The sequence below is a fragment of the Notolabrus celidotus genome, chromosome 20, assembly GCF_009762535.1.
Source record: "Notolabrus celidotus isolate fNotCel1 chromosome 20, fNotCel1.pri, whole genome shotgun sequence".
Classification (NCBI taxonomy): domain Eukaryota; kingdom Metazoa; phylum Chordata; class Actinopteri; order Labriformes; family Labridae; genus Notolabrus; species Notolabrus celidotus.
Window position 1 is genome coordinate 7,971,389 of NC_048291.1, and position 26,261 is coordinate 7,997,649.

Here is a 26,261-nt window from a genome sequence, read left to right on the forward strand (position 1 = left end):
AAAGAGAAAAGTTAGATAGTGAAGGAAAGGAAGAAGTCAAAGGGGACAAGGGATGAAAGGATGAAGAAAAAGGATGTAAAGGAATAAGACAAAGGAGACAAGAGAGGAAAGGATGGAGAAAACGGAAACAAGAAAAGGAGATGATGAAGGAAAGGAAGAAGAAAAAGAAGATTAGGAAAAAAGAAAGAAAGAAAGAAAAAAGAGAAAGAAAGAAGAAAAAGAAGACGAGGAAAGAAAGGAAGAGGAAAAGGGAAACAAGGAAGGAAGGGAGGAAGAAAAAGGAAACAAGGAAGGTGAGGAAGAAGAAAAAGGAAATAAGGAAGGAAAGAATGAAGAAAAATGATGTTAAAGAGGAAGACATGAGACAAGGGAGAAAAGGATGGAGAAAATGAAAACAAAAAAGGAGGTGATGAAGTAAAGGAAACAAGGAAGTTTAGGAAGAAGAAAAATGAAATAAGTAAGGAAAGAAAGACGATAAAGGAAACAAGGAAGCTAAGGAAGAAGAAAGAGGAAACAAAGAAGGTAACAAGGAATAGGAGAGGAGAGAATGAGACGGGAAAGAAGTTGAATTGTTTTATCTAAAAAATGACAACACATGACTTGCTGTTTTTCATTGATTTGATTGTATATAATTCATTTTACAGTTCTACGGGGTTGAAGTAAGACCCCCCTTCACTCTTGACATGCAGACATGTGAACAACATACATGGAGAGTCTCAGGGTCAGCTGTGCTGCTAAAAACAGAGCTCAGCTCACATTCAGTGTCTCTGCAGCGGGAGGGATCTGTCAGCTTGGAGGAGCGGTGAGAACTAGCTGCTGAGACTGCAGAACTTCAGAGGACAGAACCAGGACACTACAACACCAAGCAACACCTGGTACACCTGACATACCTTACACACAGTAAGTGTTTCTGCTGTTTAATTTCCTGAAACATTGAGGTGAGTTAGAAAAGATCAGCTGTCAGAAAGAGGTGAAAATGTCATTCAGCTTTAAAGTGACGCTTTGTTTTTCAATTTTCCAGTAAACAGCTGCAGCTCTAAACATGACGCTTTTCCTTCCCTCTTCAGTCTTGTATTGAGTTTACATCAGTCTTGTGGTTGAATTCTCTGGCTAGTTTTCACTGTGACTCTCTGTGACAGACACTGAACCTATTTACGGAACAGTTTATATTTAGAAGTTATTCCTGAACAGCCGGAGCTGCTGTGCCAAACTTTAAACCTTCACACAGCCTGTGAAACAAAATACAAAGAGAGTCGTCTTTATGATGAGAAGATAGACTGCATTATGGGGGATGTGTAATAAAAAACAGTGTATCCAGGTTTACAATAAAAGCCTATCTGCTGGTTGAACATCAGACTGCAGGTAGTATTGTTGTTGTGTTGCTTGTTTTGTGTCTTTGTTGTCACAGTGTTTTTCTATTTAAAACCGTTTTGACTCTCTTTGCTCATTGTATGTCTACTTGTAGTTTATGCTCACTTCTGATGTGGCTGTTTTGTGTCTCTTTCAGGTTGTTTTGTGTCTCCTGTCAGTCTTTTTGTCCTTTTGTTGTCGTCTTTTATCAGAAATGTTCATGTCTTTGTGGTAATTTAAATAACTCTCAATTAATAGATGATATCAGGGACCTAGGTTATTTGACATCTGATCTCTGTTTTCAATAATCCTGAATAAAGCACTGCTACTGTTACTATTAAAAAAAAATAAACTTTATTACATGAGGTGATGATTTTCACAAGTTTAATGTTTTTCTCTTATTTGGACACATTACTGATGTGGTTTTACCCTCTTACTTAACCTATAATGTAAGGTTGTGGTTAAATGTCTTGTCTGTTTTTATTTCAGAGATTAGTTTGATTAAAATGGTTGTAGAGGGTGAGATGGAGTCCAATATTACGGAGCCGGAGAGCTTCTGGGTATGAAAAAAATATAATTGAGACATCTCATCCCATCTCATCTGCATCCCCAGAAGATTAATATTCATCTGTAAAGTATGTTTTACTATTGAAACATGCTTCAATGAGTAAAACACGTTAGCTAACATGACCTCCATGATGACGACTTCAACACTGCTAACTGTGTCTTTAATGTAGAGTTCTATATTTTGAGCCAAAAACGTTCCTTTGTTTTCATTTGTGTTTTATTAACAGTGTTCATATTCAAGGATTGATGCCATTCTTCTATCTTTAAATCTTTAATGTGGCATATATCTTGTTCATTAATCATAGAAAAACACAAGAGTGAATAATGCTGAGGTCAGACTACACAGTCCTTTCATGTATTATGATGGGCACTGTGTCAGATTAGGCGATTGCAGAGCCATACATTTGTGCCGTGACCTGATCAAAAGATATAACAGACTACACAGTGGTGCCCAGAAAAACATCACCACCAATGCGATGACGTGGAATGAAGAGGGAATGGGCTAGACAACACCTGGAGAGAGCACTGTATCAGACTATGGGTTGCCAAGGGGTGGACAATTTCCAGAAAGTTTCCATTAAATTTCCATGGGAAGTTAAGCTGGGGAATTTTGGAAATATTCCAAATTGGAAACTTTCCATGGGAATTTATGGGAATTACCTGGGAATGAGGGTAATTTAATGGAAAGGTATCATATCCAAGCATTAATATTTGTTTTTTATAAGCAGACATCCATCCAAAATAATACAATTAAAACAGATTTATTTGTAAGTAGAACTTTATCAAGTGTTAAATATTTTATTGAACAATCAATTCTTTCATTGAAGGACAAAAACATGAATGTTGAGTTAAATATTACTCATCCCCCTGACCGAACTCATTTAAAAATTTACAAAAATGCCATTCAAAATGTTAAATGAAAAGAGGCCCTCTTCCTCCAAAAAAGTCCCATTCAACATGCAAATAAAAAAGCATCTTCCCTCAAGCTTCTCAAGCCTAGCCTCTGCAGGATTCTAGAAATCATCTGTGCATGTGATGGAGGAATGCACAGTGCATGTAGGGGGCGTGGTCTCAATAGCCCTGCAGTGAGCAGTGGGCTATGTGCATGTGATTGACCAATAGCATAGATATTCAACTGCTTGCATGAAATCTGGTTGTTTTAGTCAGGTTTATGCTAAAATATATTTTCCTCAACTATATTTAAGTTCCCTATCAAGAGCCAACCTTCGACTTAATAAGTTCCTGGTTTATTCCCGTTAATTCCCATGAAAAGTTTCCTATTTGGAAAATTCCCTTTATTTTTCAACCCTGATGTATTTAACAGCATTATTTCAGCTAGTTGTACCAAATGAACTGCCAACTGAGTGTTTATACTGCATTCGTCTATCTGTGCGGAGTGCTCAGTCAGTTCTGTGAGGTAATCATCACGGTGCAGGGTCAGGTGTGTGTGCCTGATTACTCCTGATTGGGAGCAGGTGTGGGGAGCTCATATGTACTCCTGGACTCCAGTTCCCGCTGCTGACTCATTAGCTCTCCCTAATGTTCTCTGCGTTGTTTGGTTGCCTAAGCATAAAAAAATATCTCCTGCTTTTTTACCCTTCTCCTTTGTTCTTATAAGAAGATTGTCCTCTGGACATTGGACAGCTCTTTCCAGATATTTTTGTTTCCTTTCAGTTGCTCTGCATCAGTGGTTTAGATTCCTCCTATATCTTTGTAAAGCTTTGTTTAATTTAAAGGAACCTATTTGTGTTGGTCTTATTTATTTATAGCACATAGTCTGACCTCAGCATAAGCTAGCTGTTTTAGGGAGGATTGTTAGCCGTACTGTTTCTCTGCTGGGAGTAACTTCCAGAAGTTTCTAGTCAGAGAAAAAACACAAAATCCTTGTTTTATATCAAACAACTCAATCCCACAAAGCATTAATAACCTGGGTGATAACAACCAGGCTGCTGGTGGTTGATTTTGTAACAGTAAGAGCTAAGTTGGCTGGACTCTTCCACTTTAAGTCTTTGTGGTAAGCTAAGATAGTCCGTACAACATACTTAAGTTAAAGCTCCTGTGAGGAACATTCTGTTTGTGTTGAATTAAGCGCCCCCTGTGTACAAAACAATACCTTATAACTCTTCACTTGTTTTGTCCTGTACATGTGTAAGTAGTGTTTTTGGACAAAAAACAAAATCTTCTCAGGCTGCCTTTAACTGTCAAACATATCACACACTGCAAGATTTAAAATAGCTAAAAACTAAAAACTCCTCACAGGAGATTTAATGTTTCCCAGAACACAGAACTCTTCCTTTAATATTTTGTACAGGCTGTGTGTATTTAACTAAAAATCAAAACTCTTCCAGGACCTCCTTAAGGAGATGGATCCGGTGTGGACCACCACGGTTCTGCTGGTTCCGTGTGTCGTTGTGTTGACAGCTGGATTTTTTTACCTGTACGGAGTGGTGATAGGTCTGCTGTCCAAAACATCTGTACGCAACAAGGTGGTTGTTATCTCTGATTCTTTATCTGGGCTTGGAAAAGGTAATGCAAACCATATCATTAAAAAAACAAAACGTCTGCATTGTGCTTGGATTTATGAATTCTAAAACAAACGTTTGTCGTCTCTTGCAGAGTGTGCAGGTGTGTTTCACAGAGGAGGGGCCAGGCTGATCCTCTGTGGGAAAAGCTGGGAGAAACTTGAAGAACTTGCTGATGACTTGGCGAATGCCTCAGACCCAACTTTGGTAGGTGTGCAAGAGGAGATGACAGATTCCTTAGTGTGATACCTGATGGATGTCACAATTTCTGACATTATTAGAATTTAGATGCTGCAGTGTTAGAGCAGCACTAATCCAATGTGTTTAAATTAAAGTACCTCAAACAGTTGTTCCTCCTCAGACATTTCCTCCTAAACTGGTTCTGTTGGATTTTGGGGACTTGGACAGCCTGCATGAGGCCATCGAGGAGATCCTTGAGTGTTATGGCTGCCTTGACGTTCTCATCCTCAACAGCAGCATGAAGCTGAAAGCCCCCGCTCAGACTGTGTCTCTGGTGACCGACAAACTGCTGATGGACAACAACTACTTTGGACCGGCCACGCTTGCCAAAGGTAGACCAGAAACATCAGAACCCCACAATAGTGTGAAGGGAAGGTGCTGCCATTTAATCTGTCGCTGTGTACGCAGTGTGTTCACCAAGTTTTTGTTTCAGGTGTGTTGCCGTCTATGATCTCCAGGAGAACAGGTCACTTGTTTCTGGTCAACAGCATCCAGGGGAAACTAGCCATACCTTTTCGAACTACATGTGAGTTTAGAGTTTTGGTAACACTGATATTCTTTATAAACACTGACAATGTGTTATAGGCCTAACCTGTACAATACAGCATATACCCACAAGGGCTATCTTCTTGTAATGTCAAATGCAAGGTGGTAAGTCACAGCTGTCTTTCAGATCTTAAATTTCTATCAACCTCAATAATCAGACAAATTGTGGTACATAACATATTTGAAAACTTATCAACAGCAGATCATAGCCTACATTTGCATTCAGCCACTTCCTAGTTAACAATTTCCTTTGAAAATCTGAATATGGTTGGTAGGTGAAGCATTTGAACAAGCAAAAATTATTATATTGCAACTGACTACTTCAGTAGCACATTCATATTCGCCTGAGGATGAATTACAGTGAGTTTGATGGTCCTCTGACATTTCTACTAGCATAGGCCAGAGGCTGATGTTTGAAGTGGTCGATGGATTGCCATGAAATCTGGGACAGAAAATCATGTTCCCCAGTGGATGAACCCTAAACATCGCTTTTAGAATCAAGAGAACAAACAGGTCCGAGTAGCTTTATATGTCAAAATCTATCAGATGGATTTGTGCACAGTTTAGTTGAAACATTCATGACCTTCAGGGGCCTGCAACTATCGGGCCAACTGCCATGACATTTTATACAGAAAGTCAAGTCCCCCATAAGGTGAACCGCACTAGCTCTGGTTGCTCTCTGCGTTTGTATCTTGTACAGCCACAAAATCTTTGTTATTTTTGTATTTTTGCAGACGCAGCCTCCAAACATGCAGTTCAGGCATTCTTTGACTGTCTGAGAGCCGAGGTGGAAGAGTACGGCATCTCCGTGAGCACCATCAACCACACCTTCATCAGTCGCTCATCCTCTGAAAACACCGAACCTACCCCCTCCAGATCTATCTGCTCCTGTGAGTCAAATCAAAGAAAAGCAACAACATCATGATTTATTTTACTGTAAAATAACATTTAGTACAAAAACTGAAAGACTGGCATGTTTTTTCTTGCTCCCCGGGGGATGATTCTCAGTGATTTGATAATCAGGACTTTAGTCTCCCAAAACCAACACTTTGGTCCATCACAAATAAGCAGATTTGGTTTCTGTTTTGTCGATAGTAGTGTGATTATTTATGATAGTTTATCTCAGAGGATGAACCATTGGTGAAAAGAGAGGTATGGGGAGCCCCAATGTTTGAGTTAGCTCTGATTATCTTTGGTTAAAAGTCATGTTAGATATTTGATATAGTATTTCAAATTGCCCCTATGCATACAAAAAATGACAACCAGTTAGCTTAATAAAGATTGGTTAGCTTTGAGAGTTAGAGCATATTTTGTAAGGATGAAAATTAGTACATTTAATGGGTGAAATATTTTATCCTCCTCTCCATCTGCAGTGTTGCACACATTAGATATTAAATGACTATTTCCAGGATTGATGGTAGTTGGAGCGTTTTTTTTATACACGTACTGTACACAAATATATATATTTTTTAAAATCTGTAATTTACCAGATGCTTTCTCTCCTCTCTCTCTGCAGTTCTGTTCTCTCAGAAACCTCTTGGTGTTTCTCCAGAGGAAGCAGTGGCAGAAATCGTGAAGACTTTGAGTAACAAGAAAAAGGAGGTGCTGATTGCTCCCTCCCTCCCAAAGGTGGCACTCTACGCCAGGTCCTTCTTCCCCAACGTCTTCTTCGCTGTGATGGCTGCAGGCGTGAACCACGCTGCTGCCTCCGAGAACATGTAGAGCTGCAGGCATGTGATGTGTTTGCATGATATGACGGGGTCAGGCTGATACGTGTTGGAAGAAATACTCCTGCAAGTCTGAGATCGTAGGCAGGTTAAAACAACATGAGCTATCTTTAGTTTTTTTCATATTTTAACATAAATGTTTTGTGCTTCATATAACTTAACTTTAATGAAAGATATTAATTAAAAACATTTACACACTGCTTTTCACCTTTTATTTTGCTGTAAAAAACCTCTTCATCAAAATATTTTCTCCATAATTTACAGTTTAACATTCATAAAATGTTCATCCAATTGATGAATAAACATAGAAATAAAGAAAATGTTGAATTTGTTTTTGAAAATGTGCACTTGATAACATTGGAACTTTAATGACAGGATATAAGTGTAGAGATTTTTTTTATTCTTATCTTTTCTCTCATCACATTATCAAGTATTTTTACAATTTCATTATTTACAGCATTACACAGCATTACTGTACACCGCGGACTTCAAATACAACTCTGAGCTCTGCCACATCCAGAAATATGATATCAGATGATCAGATGATACTGCTGTTGTGGAGTGTATCCGGAATGGTTAGGAATCTGAATACAGGGATCTGATAAAAGCCTTCAGTGACTGGAGTCACAAAAACTGCCTCCTACTGAACTCCTCAAAGACAAAGGAAATGATACAGATTTCCGAAGATCCAGGCTCTGCCATCAGCTAGTTAACATTCGAGGGGTGGACATCGAGGTAGTGCCAATCTAAAAATATCTAGGTGTACACCTGGACAACAAGTTTGACTGGTCCCTTAAGAGAGCCGCCTCTTTTTCTTGAGGAGGCTCAGATCCCTAGACATCTGCAGTGAGACGCTGCAGATGTTTTATCAGTCTGTGGTGGTAGGTGTGTTATTCTATGCTGCAGTCTGCTGGGGAAGCAGTATAAAACACAAGGATGCGAGGCAACTCGACAAACTAGTGAAAAGAGCTGGCACTGTGATTGGAACCAGGTTGGACTCACTGGGGGCTGTGGTGGAGAGATGCACACAGAAGAAGCTAGAGGCCATTCTAAATTACACAGATCATCAACTTCACAACTTCTTTGTGGACCAGAGAAACAGCAGCAGTGGACGGCTCATCTCTCTGCACTGCAGGACTGAGAGATACAGAAAATCCTTCATCCCTGCAGCCATTAGGCTTCATAACTCACTTGCCGAGATGAGCTGACAGACACCTGAATTACTTGTTTTATGTGATTTTTATAATTTGTATCTGCCAGAATTTCCCCATTTGGAGATGAATAAAGTACATTCTATTACATTCTATTAAATACATTTCATAAAAGTTTAGTTTTTTTCTAACACTTGATCACAACCTAACAGAAAGTCTTAGAATTCCAAAGAATCTCCTGGATTTGGCACCAATGATTTTTCCCCATGAAGTTTCACCAATACAGCATGTCTTTGGGGTTATTTCACATTTCTGACATGAACTCTGCCAGTCTGGTAAATCATCATCGTTGTAAAGTTAATTATTGACCTGTGTAGATGTGGCACCCCCCAGCGGCCCCTCTGTACAAACACCATGCTGAACTGACAAGTGTTCCGTCTCTTTTCCTGTAAAAATGACCTCTAAAATATGTTCCAGACTCTCTCCTTTAGCTTTTAAATTGAAGTGCTGTCCCTCCTTCAGCTCGGTTTCCTCCAGTCACAGTGTAACGGTGGAACATGATCGAACCAACCGGCGCTTCACCGTCTCTCCGGGCAGCAGCGGGACCGGTGAGCACACAAGGCCGGAGCCGACGAGCCGGTGCGGGGGGGAAATCTATAAGTTAGCCCGGCGGCCAGGCGCGGCCTTCTGCTGCAATATACATATGTTTTTGAGTTAATTTACTATTTTAATGAAAAAATACTCCTGTTTAATTGATTGTTCTCCAATTTTGACCGCTTGGACCTGTGTGATTAAGAGATAACGATCAACAAAACCCCATTTGAATATCGATTAATCGTATTTTACCCCTCATGAGAGCAAACGTTTCATAAACAATGTAATAAACTAACTTGAAAAGGTTTGTTTTTAACATTGTAACAATTCGGCATACATAATTATCGGTAAAATGGAACATTGAACACATGTATGGTTTGCTTGTGACAGCAGTACAGCAGAAAGGAGGTGAACTAAATTAGGTCATTTTATAAAGGAAGCCTGGTGTTATTTTGAACATCTGTCAAACTGTCTCACTAGGTTTTATTGGGACCAATCATTTCAGTTCAGGGGCCACATACAGCCCAAGATGATTTGAGGAGGGCCAGACCAGTAAAAACATAACATAATAACCTATAGATAACAGCAAATCAAAATCTTTCCCCTTGTTTTAGTGCAAAAAAGTACATTATGAAAATGCTCACATTTAATGAAGTATCTTTCTACAAAAACAGCTGTTGTATTTTTTGCCATGATGAGTCTCATAGTGGGCTGAACATTTTACTCTTTAAGCCCTGAAACCTGCTGTGAACACACCAAACACAGGTTACCCATTCACCTGACACACCAAGTGTTATGTTTACACAAAAGAACAGATAGATTGTGACAATGAAGAAGGTAAAGTTGATTGTTTTGGACCCCTCAGCTCCAGCTTGAACAGTTTGCTTGCTGGACAGTGTTGTATGCATGGGTGTAGTGGTAGTGTAAGTAGTTAGTGGACCATCTTATAGTGCTCTAAAAAATCTTTATGAATCTCAACCTGATTATGCAAACAGCAAGCGCCGTTCAGGTGTGCTCCGTCAGCACTATGATTTTATGTGACACCCAGAGGACAAATTTGAAACAGTGGTTACTTTAATTGAAAAAAGAGTTAGTGTCTCCTCTGTAATGTTTTCACTTTGCAAAGTCGTTCCGTGGGCTGGATTGGAAGCTATGTTGGGGCAGTTTTGGCCCGCGGGCCGCATGTTAGACAGTCCTGCCTTAAATTAAACAAAATCAGTGCTGTCTGCGCCCTTATTAGGAAACCAGAGGTAATTCAAAAAAAAATCTCAGATGATTGTAAGTAAATATTTGACTCAATCAAATGTAGGTATAGGGGGTTGTCATGTTTTTCTTTGGACTAAGTCCTTTCAAGCTCATAATAGAGTCCCCTGTGTCCTCTGTTCTCAGGGACCCCAGAGGACCAAGCCATACTGAAATACAGGTACACCGGTGACCGGGAAGTAGATCTGATGTCAACATACGTACCTGAGATATTCAGGGGCCAAGGTGTTGCTGCTCGGCTGTCACAGGTGAGACTTCAAAGACTACACTAGAGTAGCAGATGTACTATAAATCCATATTTTATTATGGTTATCTGACATTTTTTACAGGCTGCTCTGGACTTTGTGGTTGAAGAAAACATGAAGGCTCATGTCTCATGTTGGTACATAAAGAAATACATCGAGGAGAACCCGGAACATCTTTATAAAGAGCGCATCATCTCCTGACCGGTGTGTGTGACCAGTTCAAACTGGCTCTCTACCTCAGAAGAACCAAAGCCTCGTGAAGCTCACTGCACAGAAACAGAACTGAATCAGATGCATCTCAACTCTGTGCAGCATAATGAGTAAAATTATGATTTCATTTGACATGTGTCAAATTTTCCATAATAATAAAAAACTTAATAAATGTGCCAAAGTTCAGTACAAAAAAGATTATTATCCGACTATGTGAAATACTTGATTGTGATTGGTCAAAACTCCATAGTAATGCTAATTAACTCTTATCAGTAAAAGTGACACCAAGGAAACCTGATAACACATGTCATATCAAATCAGCCGGCAGAAAGGAATCCAGCACTTTTCACTGCTACCTGTTGACACTGGCAATACCGTTGGCATTCTGTATTTTATGTCCTGCAATCCAGGTGACTACAGCAGAGCTGGTGAGTGCATAGCTAGGTTGCACCTCGCTACAAATTTAAGCAATAAGCGGTACTGATAGTCACAACGGTGTTAAGACTTTTGATATTTGCCTCATTTATGTTGAAATTGGTCAGAAATGCAAAGCTCTAGGGAGAAAGAGAGCTGCATGAAGACAGAAATGCCAACATAAATAATCCCATAGAAGTCCCATTCACCTTGTCTAACACTAACTTCAGTGGAAATGCTCAAATTTATGTGAATTATAACATATAAGCAGGCTAACGTTTAAACTTGAACTGAAATATTCAGTAGTGACGGCGAGATGAAGCTTCTTGAAGCATTGAGGCTTTCCATCCAATTGGTTCACTCATGGGCCGAAGCTTCATGGTGCTCCATTTGCTCTACTGTGCCATCAAGTGGACAATACATGTAAAATAAGCACAGTGATTAAATGACACCATCCCTTTGGTGTGTGAAGCTTTGAATTGAATAAATGAATGATGTTTGTGATGCCAATACATAAATAATTAATTTCTAAATAAGGTGTCTGAATCGCGCACCAAACCCGCGAACCGGTTCCTGAATCAGTCACGTGGTACAGGGGGCTAGCAAGGCTTCGAACGTCACCACACGTCATCAACACAAGCCTCGATACGCACTTCACAGAAATCTTCCTGGATTACTCGGCACACGATTCGAAGCCTGGACAGGGAGAACACATCACTAATATTCAGTTCAATGTTAATTTGCTTGCAAGGAGGCTGATAAGCCTGGGTTTGGAAGTGTTACTTACCTTGGAAATGAAGGGACTGTTTTCTAGCTGAATTGAAATCAATAAAATAATCTATGAATCAATATTTGGTGTCGCCTTATTGATGTCTTTAGTTGGTAGCAAGTGGCAACCTCTGGTCTAAAAATATGAGTCAATGCTGAAGTGTTAAAAGCTGCAGTTCATCGAGGATCCGCTTGAGGCTGGCTCCGGAAGTACCGGAAGTCACATACACATGAATAGGAAAAAGACAATCTTTACAGCAGAAATAAACATGTTTACAGCCTGGTACAAAATAGCGTGCACAACCACCTGTCCACTATACGTTATCCCTTACTGATTAAATGTAATACTTTACTGGTAGGTAAATATGAGTAAAGGTTATCAGTTTTTGTCAACCTGAAGCCAATAAATGATGAATGGTTTCGTATTTATAGCCGTTTTTTTTAAGAATTCTTATTTAATAATGAATCTGTTTTTGATATAGGTACAGTATTCAGTGAGAGTATTAAGTCAAATGTTTTATTAACTCAGTGTTGGGATAATTAAAGTTTTGAATATGAAGGCCTAATGGATAATCATTACGTCAGCCCATATTTTACACCAATAAACCAATTTTGTAATAAAACCATCTTCAATCCTAAATTCATGAATAAATACAAAAAAGGACAAATCAGAGAGCAGCTGTTTTAAATGGAGTGAGGAGACTTAAAACATTTTCTGATATAAAATCAGACAAAGATTTATTTCATTAACTATGAACGACAGATTGAAAGCATTAAAATAATGAATCCACATGTTAAAAAGATCCCAAACAGCTGTTAGATTTCATAAACATTAACCCTTATATCACACTGTGCACCGTTAGACTGTAAAATAATCTGTTGTCTATGTTTCTGAACATACATGTGTTTATGTTCACGTTCTGAAAATCTGCCAGCAGAGACGCTGATCTGCTTCTGAACCGACACAGAAACAGCTCGGATAAATCTGCCCATCTGTTCCTGAGAGACATGATTATAGAGCACACACACACACACACACACACACACACACACACATACTCATACATACACACACCCACGCACACACAGAGGAATGTGCTTTTTGTTACAGTAATCTCTCCACATGTGATGTTAAGGTGAACATGAAGAAGAGCAGTGAGACCCTTCAACCAAATGCAACCCCCACGGACTACAAAAACTGACCAATCCCATCACAGCTGCATCACATGAAGGATCATTTTATGTGTCTGTGGTTTCCTCTTGTCTCTGTGTTCTTAGTTTGTGCGTCTCTGCAGTCGTTTTTTTGGCTCTCTGTCGTAGTTTGGTATGCCTGTGATCATGTGACTAACGGCAGGTTCGTTCTTTTTTCTCTCTCCATGATGTTGCTTAGATTTTCTCTCTGAGGCAATTTCTTCAGATTTTCCTCCTCTTGTCCCGCAGATTCTTGATCTCAGTTGAGAGAGGATGAGACAAGTCATATTTCAAATAAACTTTTATTAAAAAATACCTCCTGAATAAAAGCAGTCATAGAGGGCGTGATCAGCAGATTATTGTTTATATTTCTCTCTCTTTCTTTCTCTCCTCCCTCAGATAAAATCTCACAGCCAGATTAAATGTCTCCTGTAGTGTCACACCGAGTCACATTATTCCACGAAAAACACTCAAGACCCAGCTGCACTGACACACATCTGCTCCATGATCCTCCAAACAAACACGCTTAGTCCTGTTAGAGAAAAATACAGCCACAGAGTGCATCCTGATCCAGAATCTGAACCTGATCCAGAAGTACAGAGAGTCCACGTTCAGCAGTAAGCCTCCCCCTGTGTCTCTGCTCCGTCCTCCAGCTCCACCTCGTATGTAGTTCCCGTGGATGGTTTGATTCCGTTGGCAGGGGGGTCGGGCGGAGCCTCTGGGTCTGTGGGGTCAGAGGTCAGGTACATGTCCCACACCTGGTCGGGCAGGTCGAGCTCCATCATTTTCTGTTTGATCATCAGATTCTTCTCGATGTTTCTCCGCTTGTATTTGAACTCCATGATGGTCTTTGTGTACCTGTTGAGCGCCGTCACTGCAGAGCCCATACAGGTACCAAAAGAGCCCCATGCCAACCTGAGGACAGGAACGGAGTTAGAGTCACACGGAAGCAAGTGTTAGAACAATCAGTCAGGAATGGTTGAAATATTTTAACCTAAAAAAATAAACTTAACCCTCCTGTTATATTCGTTTCTCTGGAACAGCAATAATGTTCCTGGGTCAATTTGACCCGGGGCATATTCAATTATCCAAAAGTGTAAGAACCCCAAAAAATCCCAATGCACATTTTTTTAAATCTAATTTTAAACTCCATTACAAACCATTTACATCAAGATGTAGACCATTGGTGTTCTTTAATTCTCACAGATCCTGGATGAGGATAACTTACTTGTTTTTCATTAAAATTAATGTTAAAACTTTTTTTAATATACATTGGAAAGCCCTAAATATAAATACAATAGTTTTACATGACATAGATTATTATAATTTTTTTTATATATTTTGAATTATTCTTATTTTTTTTATGAAGTGATGTTGATAAATTAACATGACACCTCTTCTGTCACATGTTGCCTAGATTTTTATGCTGCATTTAGCTGGTTTGGAAGGCATACATTGCCTAAAATAGACTTTGAAAAGGGTCAATTTGACCCGCAACATAACAGGAGGGTTAAATGATCCTGTGGCAGGACAGTATAAAGACAGGATCAGACAGTTTTTGGACTTTGTGAAACCAATGTTTACTGGAAAACATGGAATGAGACAACTACTTGAGAGAGCAGTCTGTATATCTCAGGCTGGGACCAAAACCACATTACTACTAACAAACTACCATTGAAATACTCAAACAGAGCAGACTGACTGCTAAATTGATGGTTAGTTTGCCGTTTCCAGCAGTGTGCTTCCATCTCTCACCAATTGTGAGATGTGGAGCCATAACACTGCCTGGATGGGCATTGACATATTGTGCAGGTGAAGCCAAAGCCTGTGCATAGGTGATCTGGCAGATGGAGCAGTGGTACTGATGTCACACCACAACCAAATAACTCATTCAGCTTGTTTAGTTTGAAGAGCCGCAGTGCATTTTGGGGCAGTTGATTATGACTAGTGAGCTTCTGTGTCATATTTAAAAATTCTATCCAATCTAGTACCATTCAGGCTTTTCTCATACACAAAAAATGGCATATTATAAATTCAGAATGTACTACATACCCAGTGTGATGCTCTACTTGGTATGAAGATTATGACAGTGTGCAGTTTGGGACACAGCTTCCGGTACATTCTCAGTGGAATTATAACCAATTTGCACAGCGTAGAAATCATGAAAGGGCTCATTATGTCAAATTAATTTATTTCCTGTCTTTAATTTGTGTCTTGTTGCTCAACCATATTTTTGGCCTAAAAACAAAGCTGAGTCCTGACATCCTTACACGTTTATGTATGGATTTAAAATCATTCCAGTTTGAGTTGTACTTTAAGCAGCCTGTTATGATCTGAGTGGGAGGGAATAAAAGTTGCTCACACATAAGACCAGCTGTAGTCCCAGGTCTTTGGTCTCCAGTCCTCTGGTCCCATCGCTACAGCCAGCTGGAAGATGGTGGTGAACATCATGTGGGCCACCATCCCACAAAGACCTGAGGACACCAAATCAGGTGTAAAACCTCATTAAATGCACCTTTACATAAAACATTACATCACTTTTATTCACAATAAATATACTTCGTGTTCCACATTTTACATATGACAGACTCTGATCAGTGAGAGCTGTCCATGGTGCTGATTCTCTTTTTTGTCTCCATGTACAACCCAAAAATTCCTAAAAGATGAACTGTTTCCAACAAAGTGATATATTGTTCCCTCACAGTAAAATGAAATAATCCAGACAAGTTATCCTCCCGCCTGTCAGCACATGAACACACCTGTTGTTTATTCTGACTTTAATCTGAAACCCTTCTCATCAGGTGAACACAATCTCATCATCACAGCTGACATTTAGAGATGTGTTAGTGTCCTTTGATTGATATAAGTCTAATATCAACTCATTTTGACTCTCTGGTTTTGGACTCTTTATTGATAAATTCTCCTTCATGCTAATGTGATTGTCTCTCAGTTTGACATCGAGACATTAATGTACACCCTGTTAAATATTCAAATTATAAATGTACTGGTGTTTATCTTTAAATCAACATTCTCGCTGATCTGATGTCTTAAAATACCAAATTTTTAAAGATATTTCAGAGAACAGAGTCCGTGGCATGCTTTCATTTTAACGTTATTTTGTATTTCATGTTTTAATTTCATCCTTTACTCTCATCTTTAACTAAGGTATCTTTAACTCATCTTTTAAATCTTCAGCCTTTTTTTCTACATTTGTCTTTAACTGTAACTTTAATTTCATCCTTGCCTTCTAATTCTACCTTTATATTTTGTATTTCCTTGCATCAGGCCTGTGATGGTTGTATTTGAGGTGCACTCTGTTTTCTCTCTCATGCAGCAGTCTCTCTCTCCACAGCTGCTTTTCTCGGGATTAACACATAACAACAGGGTGGGGGGAGTGAAGGGTGGGGTGGGGTGTGGTGGGGGGAGTATTCAGGAGGGAGCTCCTCTGGGCAGGTCTTGGCTCAGTCCAAACTGCTGCATGAGCTCCAATCCGATTATTTCAGAAAGCAGTAAATCCCCTTATGAATGCAGCATGGTCAGTGAACGCAGCATGGTCAGTGAATGCAGCATAGTGAGCTGCTGTGTGTTAGCCTGACCTGCTTCCACCTCTTCCTCGAGGTTTCACCTCAAACATAACTAGCTTAAGCGTCATGCCACTTGTTATAAGGACACAGCGGAGTGGCACGCTTTGGGAATCAGTGCTTTAATTAATGTGTTCATGAAGATGAGAGAGTGATTAAGTTCACTGAAAAGTAACACCATATTTTCACAGCAGATGCTGAGGTTTGAGTCACTTGTAAAAAGCACAGAACTAATTTTAACTTAAAATGCCACAGTTTTTACACATTAAAAATTTAAGTTATGCAAAAACCATGGCAGCACTCAATTGTTATTCGTTTATCTCCTCTCTGTCATTCAGCTCATCACCATCAAACCAGCAAGACATCTGCTGTAGCAGGCAGTTCTCCTGTTTCTGTGAGGTCAGGATGAACTGGTTAGGCTAACACAGGCAGTTAACAAAGTTAAAATAGTCAGCTAAAAGAGAAGTTGACTTGGCTAACACTGGTAGCTGGCACAGGTAGCTTTTTCTGGCGACAGTGCTGACACAGGTAGTTATGACAGAAAGCTAACTGTAAGTAAAAGGTAAAAAAGTCAGAACACTCACAAACTTTTAATCTGGGCCAAGTAGTGTTCAGACTAGCAACGCATACATTTCAGCACCCTCCTTCCTTAGCGTTAAGAAAGACTTTGTGCTGGAACCCCAGATTTAAAGTCGGGAAATTACATTTTTTGTGCTGATTTCTTTACCTTTTAGATAGCCTCTGTTTAGTCTTGCATCTGAAGAAGTTTTAGTTGGAGTGTGCTCTTTTTGTTGCTTTTTTGAGTTAACAGCAAGCGGCAACCTCCTGTCTAAAAATATGAGTCCAATGCGGAAGTGCTCAAAACCACATACACACCAATTCAAAAAAGACAATCTTTACATCAGAAATAAACATGTTTACAGCCTGGTACAAAAGACGAGTGCAGTCTGGATAGTTCATTTCTCGATCGGCACACACTGTACAGGGGGCAAAATTTTTTCTAACGCTGCAAATTCGACGATATTGAGATTACGAGTCTTCCAATGAGAGGCACAGCTGACTTGTTGACAGGCGGGAACACTGTAGCTGTTGGCTAGGAGGCTCAAACCCCGCCTCTTTGCGCCACAATCGCTCGACAGCAGCAATATGGCTTATGCCGACAATTGGTCTCAAAACAGCGCTTTAGAAACAGATGGGTGACATCACGGATAATACATCCATATTTTATACAGTCTATGGTTAACAGATATGTAAAAAAATGGTAGCTAACACCTTTAGCTAAGTGTTAACAATGGTAGCCAGCACAGGTAGTGAACACTGGTAGCCAACGCAGGTAGTGAACCAGGTAGTTATCACTGGTATAGTTAACACATGGAATAAACACAGAAAGCTAATACAGGTAACACTGGGAGCTAAAATAGGTAGTTAACTAAGTAGTTAACATAGGTAGCGTATATATGCAGTTTACAAAGGTCGCTAGCCAAAGTAGCTTACAAAGGCATTGAACACAGCTAACACGAAGTTCGTAACCCTTGTTAGCTAACAGGGGTAGCTAACACAGGTATGTAAGACAAGTAGCTAATATGGTTGGCTAACACAGGTAGCTAACTCAGGAGGAAAATACAGGTAGCTAACAGATAGCTTGTGCTTGCACCCACATCACCGGACATCACATCAACAGATACATGCTGCAGCCTGCTTCCAGAGAATCAAATAGGTGAGTGTGTATTTGCACTGAGAAAACCATGTGTGTGTACTTCAAATGTCTTACCTGATAGGGCAGTACACAAGGCTGCAAAGGCACTGAGCTTCAGTTTGTTCATAATGCTGAAACAGGGACACTGCTCCATCGCCATCAGAGCGCCCCCTGCGAACAGGAGGGTGAGGTACAGGCTTTCCGCCACGATACACAACCACAGCACACCTGTACACATGTACCACAGGTGACAGGTAACAATAGTACAATGGAGGACACATGCAACACACATAATACAGGTAACACAAGTGGATCAGGTAACACAGGTTCCACAGGTAACAAACATGTTACAGGTCACACAGATAGCACAGGTAACACAAGCAACATAGGCAACAGGTTTTTGAGTAACACAGGTAATATGGATAATACAGGTTACACAGGTAACACAGGTGACACAGGGTTTTATTGGAAAAATTGTCGTAACAGATATCACAGGTGACACAGGTAACAGAGGTTAAAAAAACAGTTGACACAGTTAACAGGTGATATAGGTAACACAGATGACAAGTAATACAGGTAACAAAGGATAAACAGATAAGACAGAAAGCAAAAGTTACACAGGGGACACGGGTAATACAGGTACCACAGGTAATACATGCATTCAGTTTAATTTTAAATATATATAAATAGATTTTGCAGTTTTTATCAAGCAGTTTTATTTATTTCAGTCTAGAGTGGTTTCAGTGTTCCTACAGACACAAACAGTTTCCTCAGACAGTCACCTGTTTAATTAGACAGCAGAGTGTCACAGCAGGTGTCAGGATATCTCTGTTATTAGATTCTTCCCTCAGGTATTTATCACAGAAATCACAAAAAGAACATCTCCAAAGCAGATAGCATATTCTGTTTGATTCAGAACAGAGTGAACTCAAACCAGGCTGATGATCAGTGGGGGGCAGCCATGTTTAGAGCTGCAGACTTCAGAATTAATCAAAGTCATCCGCCTGCCTTCAAACTCAGAACATTTGAAATACTTTAAACTGTCAAACGTTCATGTTTTACCTCGTTCGTGTTCAGGTGCGATCTCTGAGAAGTCTCGACAGTCGAAGCCTGGGTAGAAAAAAATATAGAAGCATTAAAATAGTTAACATAGTGTTCCTTTCTTACCTGTTCGTAATTTTCAAATAGTTTCTGCTTGTGTTTTAGTGTAAGTTCTCTTAAAGCCCATTAGGGCCGGTCACTTGAACATTTTACAATAGAATTCATCGAAATTAATGTTACAGTTCGATTCACATGTTGGTTTGCTGATCATTTTGGAGGGAGCCAGTGCAACGCTCAGACTAGCATTAGCATTGTTAGCAATGCTACAGATCATAGAGTAAGAGTTAAGCAGATCATTTTCATGCTTTTAGCGATAATTCACCTACAGGAAACCTGCTAATGTTCTATAGCGTTTCAGAAATATTGTAATTTTTTACCATCTACTGGTTTTTGTAAAGAATTGATCATAATCCCAGAGTCTCTGGAAGCTAACTCACTCAATGAGCTTCTTTAAATTAGCATCAGTTCTTATTCGGTGTTTGTGTTTTATTCAGCTCTCTTCTCTCTGGTGTCAAGTAGGCGGAGCTCCTTTAATTGAAAGGTTATGTTTCTTACCGTTCATGTCTGCGGCCTGCTCACAGGAGAAAAAGATCCCCGTGTGAAACTTCCTCATGAGGAACTTCTCCTCTCCGGTCTCGAAGATGTACTGCACCAGCCGGCTGTCGTTGATGTTGGAGCTGTTGAAGCGAATGCAGAACCACTGCTTCACCTGTAACGGCGGCCCCGTGCAGAATGGTTTGGGCACCTTCCTGGTCCCCTCGCACCAGTAGCTTGTGGTCACCGCCGACAGGGCGAATGCAAACGCCACAAAATTGAGGGTGAGTGCCAGAGAAGCCCGCCGGCCGCGCTCCAGCCTCATGGTCGAGGCCCGGCCGAGAGGAGGAAATGAAAAGGCAACTAATCCTGGATTTCAATATGTAGCTGCCGTGTTTCCCAGCAGAAATATCAAATCTTCATAATCTTGTTGGTGTGGGGCACCAGGAGTGGGAATCCTGCACATCCCTCCGCCGGCTCTCATGAAGTGCTTCCACCTCTTTATTGAAAGATCCATTCCGTCCACAGGAACCAGAGAAAACCACGGCAGTCCACCGACGCTTCATCTGTACTCTGCCTCTCTGCTGCTCTTTCAAGTCATCGCTCCTCCTCCCTCTGATATCATCCATTACAAATGGCAAATTATTCTCCAGACTTCCTTTGAGCATATTAATACAAAAAAAGATTACTATTGGCTGAGATTATAATCCAGCCTGAGGTTCTTCCAGTTGAATTTTCTGCATTTCATGTCTGACATAAGATCAAAGTTTTACAGTCGCTGTGACATAATGTGAAGCGTCTCATCTTAAAATCCATAATCATCAAATCTCTGCTCATCTGATGTCCTGTTTTAACTCTGTACAGCTGTTTGAATCGCTCTGTTTCAACTGTGCTTCATATATGAATTCACCTCGTGCGACACAGAGTGCACAGACACATTATTCACTGAAGAGCCACAAAGAATGCAGCTTAATCTGTCCTTTCCTCCCTGCAGTTTTCCATCTCTACTTTAAACTCAGAGCCAGTCATGGTCCCTAGAGGATAAGCCCTCATCATTTTTTAATCCACTGAATTTGGTTCACATTGTGATTTTTGAGAAAAATGTCGCTGAGACTGTCAGATCATTTTCAGTGAAACCAAGTTCAGAGATTCACGTTCCCCTAAGGATTAACACTGATGACTTTTCTTTGAGCGCTATAATCGGATCTGTGCATTAACTTGTACATGACTTCTGTTTTTGAACCACAACCTGCAGAACTGACGATATATGAATCAGATTTATCTTCTAGTACGGAAATGTATGTGTGAGAATGTGCAAAACTTGTCCAACAATACACCTGCCATCTTTAGCCTGTTAGCTTTGGCATTGACTGTATTAGCATGATGGTGTTCGCTGATTGCAGTCTCATATAAATAACCTGTTCTCATGACCTGGGACAAAACTGAAATTTTTCTTCTGTCATTTTTACTTCTTCTGAGCTGAATCCGCTATACAAAAAAAAAAAAAAAAAAGAGTCACGCGAGTCAGAGGACTCCAGATCAGAGAGATAAAGCACTGTAGGATTATTCAAATTTTAGTCCTCTGGGTGATACTAAGGCATGCTTCAGTCTGAGTACATTTAAGTTTGTAGTTTGTGATAATGAATAAAATGAATCTTGCATATTTCTTATTCTATATCTGTTCAAAGCAGTATTGCCAACTTAACGACTTTGTCTCTATATTTAGCGAGTTTTCAGACCCCTCTAGCGACTCTTTTTCAAAAAAGCGACTAGTGACAAATCTTGCGACTTTTTCAGCTGTTAAATGGAGACTTTTGGAGACTGACGTGAAAGCATGTATCATTCTAACTCTTCTCAAAGAGCAGTGGATGCTGCTGTGAGTCCTTCCTAACTGCATTCAGAGCAGGAGGCGTTCATCCCTCAGCATCCAGACTGCAAATGTATCACACATGTTCGAAGACACCGCTGGCACCTACTGTCTCTTTTTGGTCCATTTAGATCATTAATGAAGATGGTATACAATAAACATCTTTAAAATGTTATGGTTGAAAAATGTAATGATTTTCTTTGATTTGTTGTAGGCTCCTAAGTGTAGTTATAAACATATTTAAGGTGTTTTTTGTCTCTCCCTAAATGCTACACGTCTCTCCATTATAATTTCAATTATGCAAATTAAGCGATGACGTAATTTTGCGACATCTTGCGACTTTTAGGACAGCCAATAGCTACTTTCCTCACTGAGGAGTTGGCAACACTGGTTCAAAGACCTGCTTCAAAACTCCTGTGAAGGTCTGATTTGAGTGAACATAAAGCAAAGCTCTTCTCTCCTGTCTTTGTGTTGAGGGTTTTTCCATCCAAAATGTGGATTCATTGTTGAGTAAATTCCTCTTTAAACTCTGGAGCTGTCCTTCGAGTGGAGCCAGAATCTCTCCTAGTAATTCTCTGAATCCAAAGAGACAAAGAGATTACTCTGAACATTAGCCTCCCTGTAATAAAATGTCAGCGCTGTAGTTGATGAAGTAGTAAGCTTGTTGTACAGTGAAAATTCCCCCCACTCATCATCTTTTACATAATAAATACCTGTTGGGGGAGGGGGGAGGGTATTTTTCTGTAGAATCAGATGTGAGATTTGAATTTTCACCCTTCTCATGAAACGGTCTGAGCATTATGTGAAAGGTTGTATGTTATATGAACGATTATGTGATGGTATTTGACAGAATAAAGGAGAAATCGCGGTTCTCTAATCTGAGGGTCTGGATTGACCCTGTCAGACCATGTACAGTGGATGAAAATCCTGTTAAATTTGTATTTATCATATGTGTTACAATGTACAGTATGCTGCAGGATTATGAGGCGTGTGTCACTTTTTTATATCACAATGTCAGATTGAAGCAGCGGCCCTAAAGCATGAGACGCTGAGGTGACTGCAGATTAATGATGACATTTGAGAGATTATACAGATCAATACTGAAAAAATCACACATATAATAACATACACAAATGTTCCCTAAATAGATATCTTGTTAACTAAAGATGTTATCTTGTTCTCTCAAGATCATCACTTGTCCTAGCAAGATTGTAATTTGTTTCCCCAGGGAACCTTGTCCCTTCAGGATAACTTGTTCCCATAAGATCATAACTTGTTCCCAAAGTGGATATCTTGTTACTGTAAGATATTATCTTGTTCACTCTAGATCATCACTTGTTCCTTTACAACAGTAACTTGTTCCATCAAAATTACGAGTTCTTTTAACAAGATCCTAATTTTGACCGTCAAGATGAGAACATGTTGTTCAAGGCTTATGGCTTGTTTTCCCAAGATCATACCATGTTCCTTTGCCAAATAACTTGTCCCTTTGAATCATAACTTGTGTCCTCAAGCTAATAACGTGTTTTCTCAAAATAATCACTTCTTCCTTAAAGATCATAAATTGTTCCCCCAAGATTATCACAGTTCCCTAAAGATCACACTTGTTTTCCTTTAGGTTAATTGTCCCCGCTTGGATCCAACCTGTTGTTGTTGTTGTCTTTTTCCCTTTAAATGTCATTATGATCCCCCAAGATGACATGTTCCCTTAAGATGATAACTTGTTCCCTCAAACCCTATATTGTTCACTCAAGATGGTTACATGTTCCCTTAATATATCCACTTGATTTCTCAGAATGATGTTTTGTTTCCTCAAGATGATTACTTGTTTCCCCAAATCCTTAGCATGTTCCCTTAATTGGTAACTTGTTCCCTTAATTAAGATTCCTTCAAGATAATGACTTCTTCCATTAAGATCATAACTTGTACCCTAAAAATGATGATAGCTTCCCATCTGATGATAACTAGTGTCCTTGAGATAGCAATATGTTCCCTCAAAATTATAACGTTCTGTATGGATGACTACTTGTTCCCTCATAACCAACCTGTTTCCTTAAAATGATAACTAGTTCCCTCAAGATGAAAACTTTGCCCCTCAAGATCATAACTTGTTGCCTCAAGAAGTGGACAAAATCCATTTGAACACTGATGAGAGTTGGTCACTCACATTCACAGATCACTTAGAAAACTGTTGTTTACTTGGCTTTATGTCTCACTTAACATTAATTTAGGTAATAGCTTAAACCTAAAAACGTTGTCTTATAGTTTTAATCTCTGTCATCCATCGTGCAGCACATCTACTCTCTTCATTTCTTTAATTACCTTCACTGGCGGTGGTTTTGGCACCACTGCAGCAGATGGTCTTATAATCTGCCCTGAGGCTATTACTCTGGAGACACAGATAAACTAATCCCATTGTAGAGGAGCAATCCAAACTGGATTCACTACGAGCACAAGCCTCCGACCCAATGTTTAGTCACGGTTGTAAATGTCCAGAAAGCAAATGGTCTTGTTTCCTTAAAAGACAACCGAACAGAATATGCTAGAGTTCATGAGACAGGGATAAAGAAAAGGCTGAAATATCAACATGGATGACTCTGGAATCAAATACAATCATGTTTCATCTAATGTGTGATGATAATAATATGAGTTATTGAGCCTGTGTGTGGTAGACAAGATCCCCCAGATGTTGAGCATCTATAGTCTCATCCTCCTGCTGTGTTCATCCTCTGTTTACTCCTCCAGTGTTTAACTGTGTCTTTAAAGGTGTCATAGTGCTGTGACGTAGTTATCCTCCTTATCTTCAGGACAGCTGTCTGGATTTAGAGAGTGAGAACCATAATCCAGTTTGGCACCTTGAGCGCTCAACAAGACGCAAAAAGATTTTAACCCCAAACTCAGAGACACAACAGTCATCACTGAGAGTCTGTCAGCAGGATGGGAAACACAAAGAGCAGCGCCCTGTCCAAAGAACTTCTGGAGGATCTAAAATCCAACACAAAGTACTCAGAGGCCGAGCTGTGCTCCTGGTATCAGTCCTTCCTGAAGGAGTGTCCCACTGGGAAGATCAGCAAAGAGCAGTTTGAAGGAATCTACGCCAGCTTCTTCCCAAACGCAGACCCCACAGAGTACGCACGCCATGTTTTCAGGAGCTTTGACACCAATGCAGACGGCACTCTGGACTTCAAGGAGTACATCGTGGCTCTGCACCTGACGTCCGGAGGAAAGACTCTGCAGAAGCTAGAGTGGGCTTTCGCTCTGTACGATGTGGACGGGAATGGAACCATCAGCAACAGCGAAATCCTTGAGATTGTGCGGGTAGTTAAAGCTTTGTTTTTTCATATTAATACTCAAAAACAGAAAAGTTTAGTGTGACATTTATTGGAAATGTACTATATTACAAAAATTAGTAATAACTTAAAACTTGTATACACATATGTCAGAATGCTTAGTATAACTTTTACTTCAATGGATGTAACAAGAAAGATAAAATATTACTCCAAACTTTTTTCTAGTACTTGAGGTTAAGAGTTTCTGTCAAGATGGATTTATATTTGCACCTTAACAATGTCCACACAATATTTATCATCATCATAAAATTGTCTTTTTAAAACTCAAAAAGCCAAAAGCCTAAACTCACATCAGGTGCACATGTTTAGAATGTTTTGCTAGCGTAATGATGAAGTTTCTGATTGTTCCGAGAATAATAAATGTTAATTACAAGCATACTTAATTTTCTTGAGGATATTATTCACCATACGTGCTGTATTTAAAATTATTTTTTCAATAATTACCCTCCTACAGTCAATATTCAACATGATTCCTGCAGAGGATCAAAAGAACCTCCCCGAGGATGAGAACACGCCGGAGAAGAGAGCAGAAAAAATTTGGGAATGTTTTGGAAAGAAGGAGAACGGTAACAAGAGATTTGATAACTTCCTTTAACAGCTGATGTAACACTTTAATAAACCATTTTGATAATGTGTTGATGCTTTTATATTTCTCTTTTTCCAGATAAAATCTCTGAGGGAGAGTTCATTCAGGGTGTGATGAACAACAAGGACATCCTGCGTCTGATTCAGTATGACGAGCCTCAGAAAATCAAAGACAAGCTGAAAGAGAAGAAACAATAAGTTGGATTTTTTAAGGGTGCAGATTAACCCTTCCCTCTCCAATGTACTTTTAAGACTGTTGACTTTCTTACATTGTTTGACTGTTTTTCTTTTTTAAAGTAAGTCTTTTTGTGTTTTAGCCAAACTGTCATTTTTTTGTCTTTTTACACAGAATGCTCAGAAGCTGCGTTTAATGAAAGACAAGCTGAAGACAGAGGTGAAATTTTGGATTCAATTTAAAACAAAGGGTTAATCTTTCATCCTGACATTGTCCATCGATATAAATAAGGACAAGATATGCTGCTAGTCAAATTCTAAATGTAGTCATTACCAGGGCTGTCAGTTTAAAGGATTTAATCATGATGCAATTTACGTCAGAAATTAACATTATATTTAATATCTTATCAAGTGCTAGTTTGTCCCTATTAGCACACCATAGTTAAGCTGTCACAGTGTCCTCCTGCTTCCTGCTACTACCGCGCTGTAAAATAACACCACAGCTCAGTTGAAAAGTCAAAGCAATACTTTGTGTCAAACAGCATCACAAAAGCCAGCAGAGAACTACTTTAAAGTGTGTGAATC

General features: G+C 39.6%; 4 protein-coding genes across 5 annotated transcripts; 3 read left to right on the forward strand and 1 right to left on the reverse strand.

Moving 5' to 3' along the window:
- Nucleotides 1–3,422: 3,422 nt before the first annotated feature.
- dhrs7ca (dehydrogenase/reductase (SDR family) member 7Ca) lies at nt 3,423–7,152 on the forward strand. Of its 2 annotated transcripts, none has more exons than XM_034711995.1 (7): nt 3,423–3,931; nt 4,266–4,443; nt 4,534–4,646; nt 4,801–5,011; nt 5,113–5,205; nt 5,960–6,115; nt 6,742–7,152. In XM_034711995.1, the coding sequence occupies exons 2-7, from the start codon at nt 4,281–4,283 to the stop codon at nt 6,945–6,947; spliced, it is 942 nt and encodes a 313-aa protein (XP_034567886.1). In that variant the 5' UTR covers nt 3,423–3,931; nt 4,266–4,280; the 3' UTR covers nt 6,948–7,152. The 2 variants fall into 2 exon arrangements, with proteins under 2 accessions (XP_034567886.1, XP_034567887.1); XM_034711996.1 differs by lacking the exon at nt 3,423–3,931 and adding an exon at nt 3,996–4,065.
- Nucleotides 7,153–8,468: 1,316 nt separating this feature from the next.
- LOC117832760 (protein NATD1-like) lies at nt 8,469–11,678 on the forward strand. Its single transcript, XM_034712025.1, has 3 exons — nt 8,469–8,711; nt 10,087–10,208; nt 10,290–11,678. Exons 1-3 carry the CDS (start codon nt 8,558–8,560, stop codon nt 10,404–10,406), a joined length of 393 nt encoding a protein of 130 aa, XP_034567916.1. The 5' UTR covers nt 8,469–8,557; the 3' UTR covers nt 10,407–11,678.
- A 1,393-nt stretch (nt 11,679–13,071) lies between these two features.
- On the reverse strand, nt 13,072–20,172 carry LOC117832743 (germ cell-specific gene 1-like protein). The gene is made up of 5 exons (XM_034711998.1): nt 19,722–20,172; nt 19,128–19,175; nt 18,141–18,293; nt 15,151–15,262; nt 13,072–13,703 (listed from the first exon to the last, which is right to left on the reverse strand). Exons 1-5 carry the CDS (start codon nt 20,023–20,025, stop codon nt 13,400–13,402), a joined length of 921 nt encoding a protein of 306 aa, XP_034567889.1. The 5' UTR covers nt 20,026–20,172; the 3' UTR covers nt 13,072–13,399.
- Nucleotides 20,173–24,461: 4,289 nt separating this feature from the next.
- rcvrna (recoverin a) lies at nt 24,462–25,736 on the forward strand. Its single transcript, XM_034712014.1, has 3 exons — nt 24,462–24,885; nt 25,372–25,483; nt 25,582–25,736. Exons 1-3 carry the CDS (start codon nt 24,505–24,507, stop codon nt 25,698–25,700), a joined length of 612 nt encoding a protein of 203 aa, XP_034567905.1. The 5' UTR covers nt 24,462–24,504; the 3' UTR covers nt 25,701–25,736.
- Nucleotides 25,737–26,261: the final 525 nt, after the last annotated feature.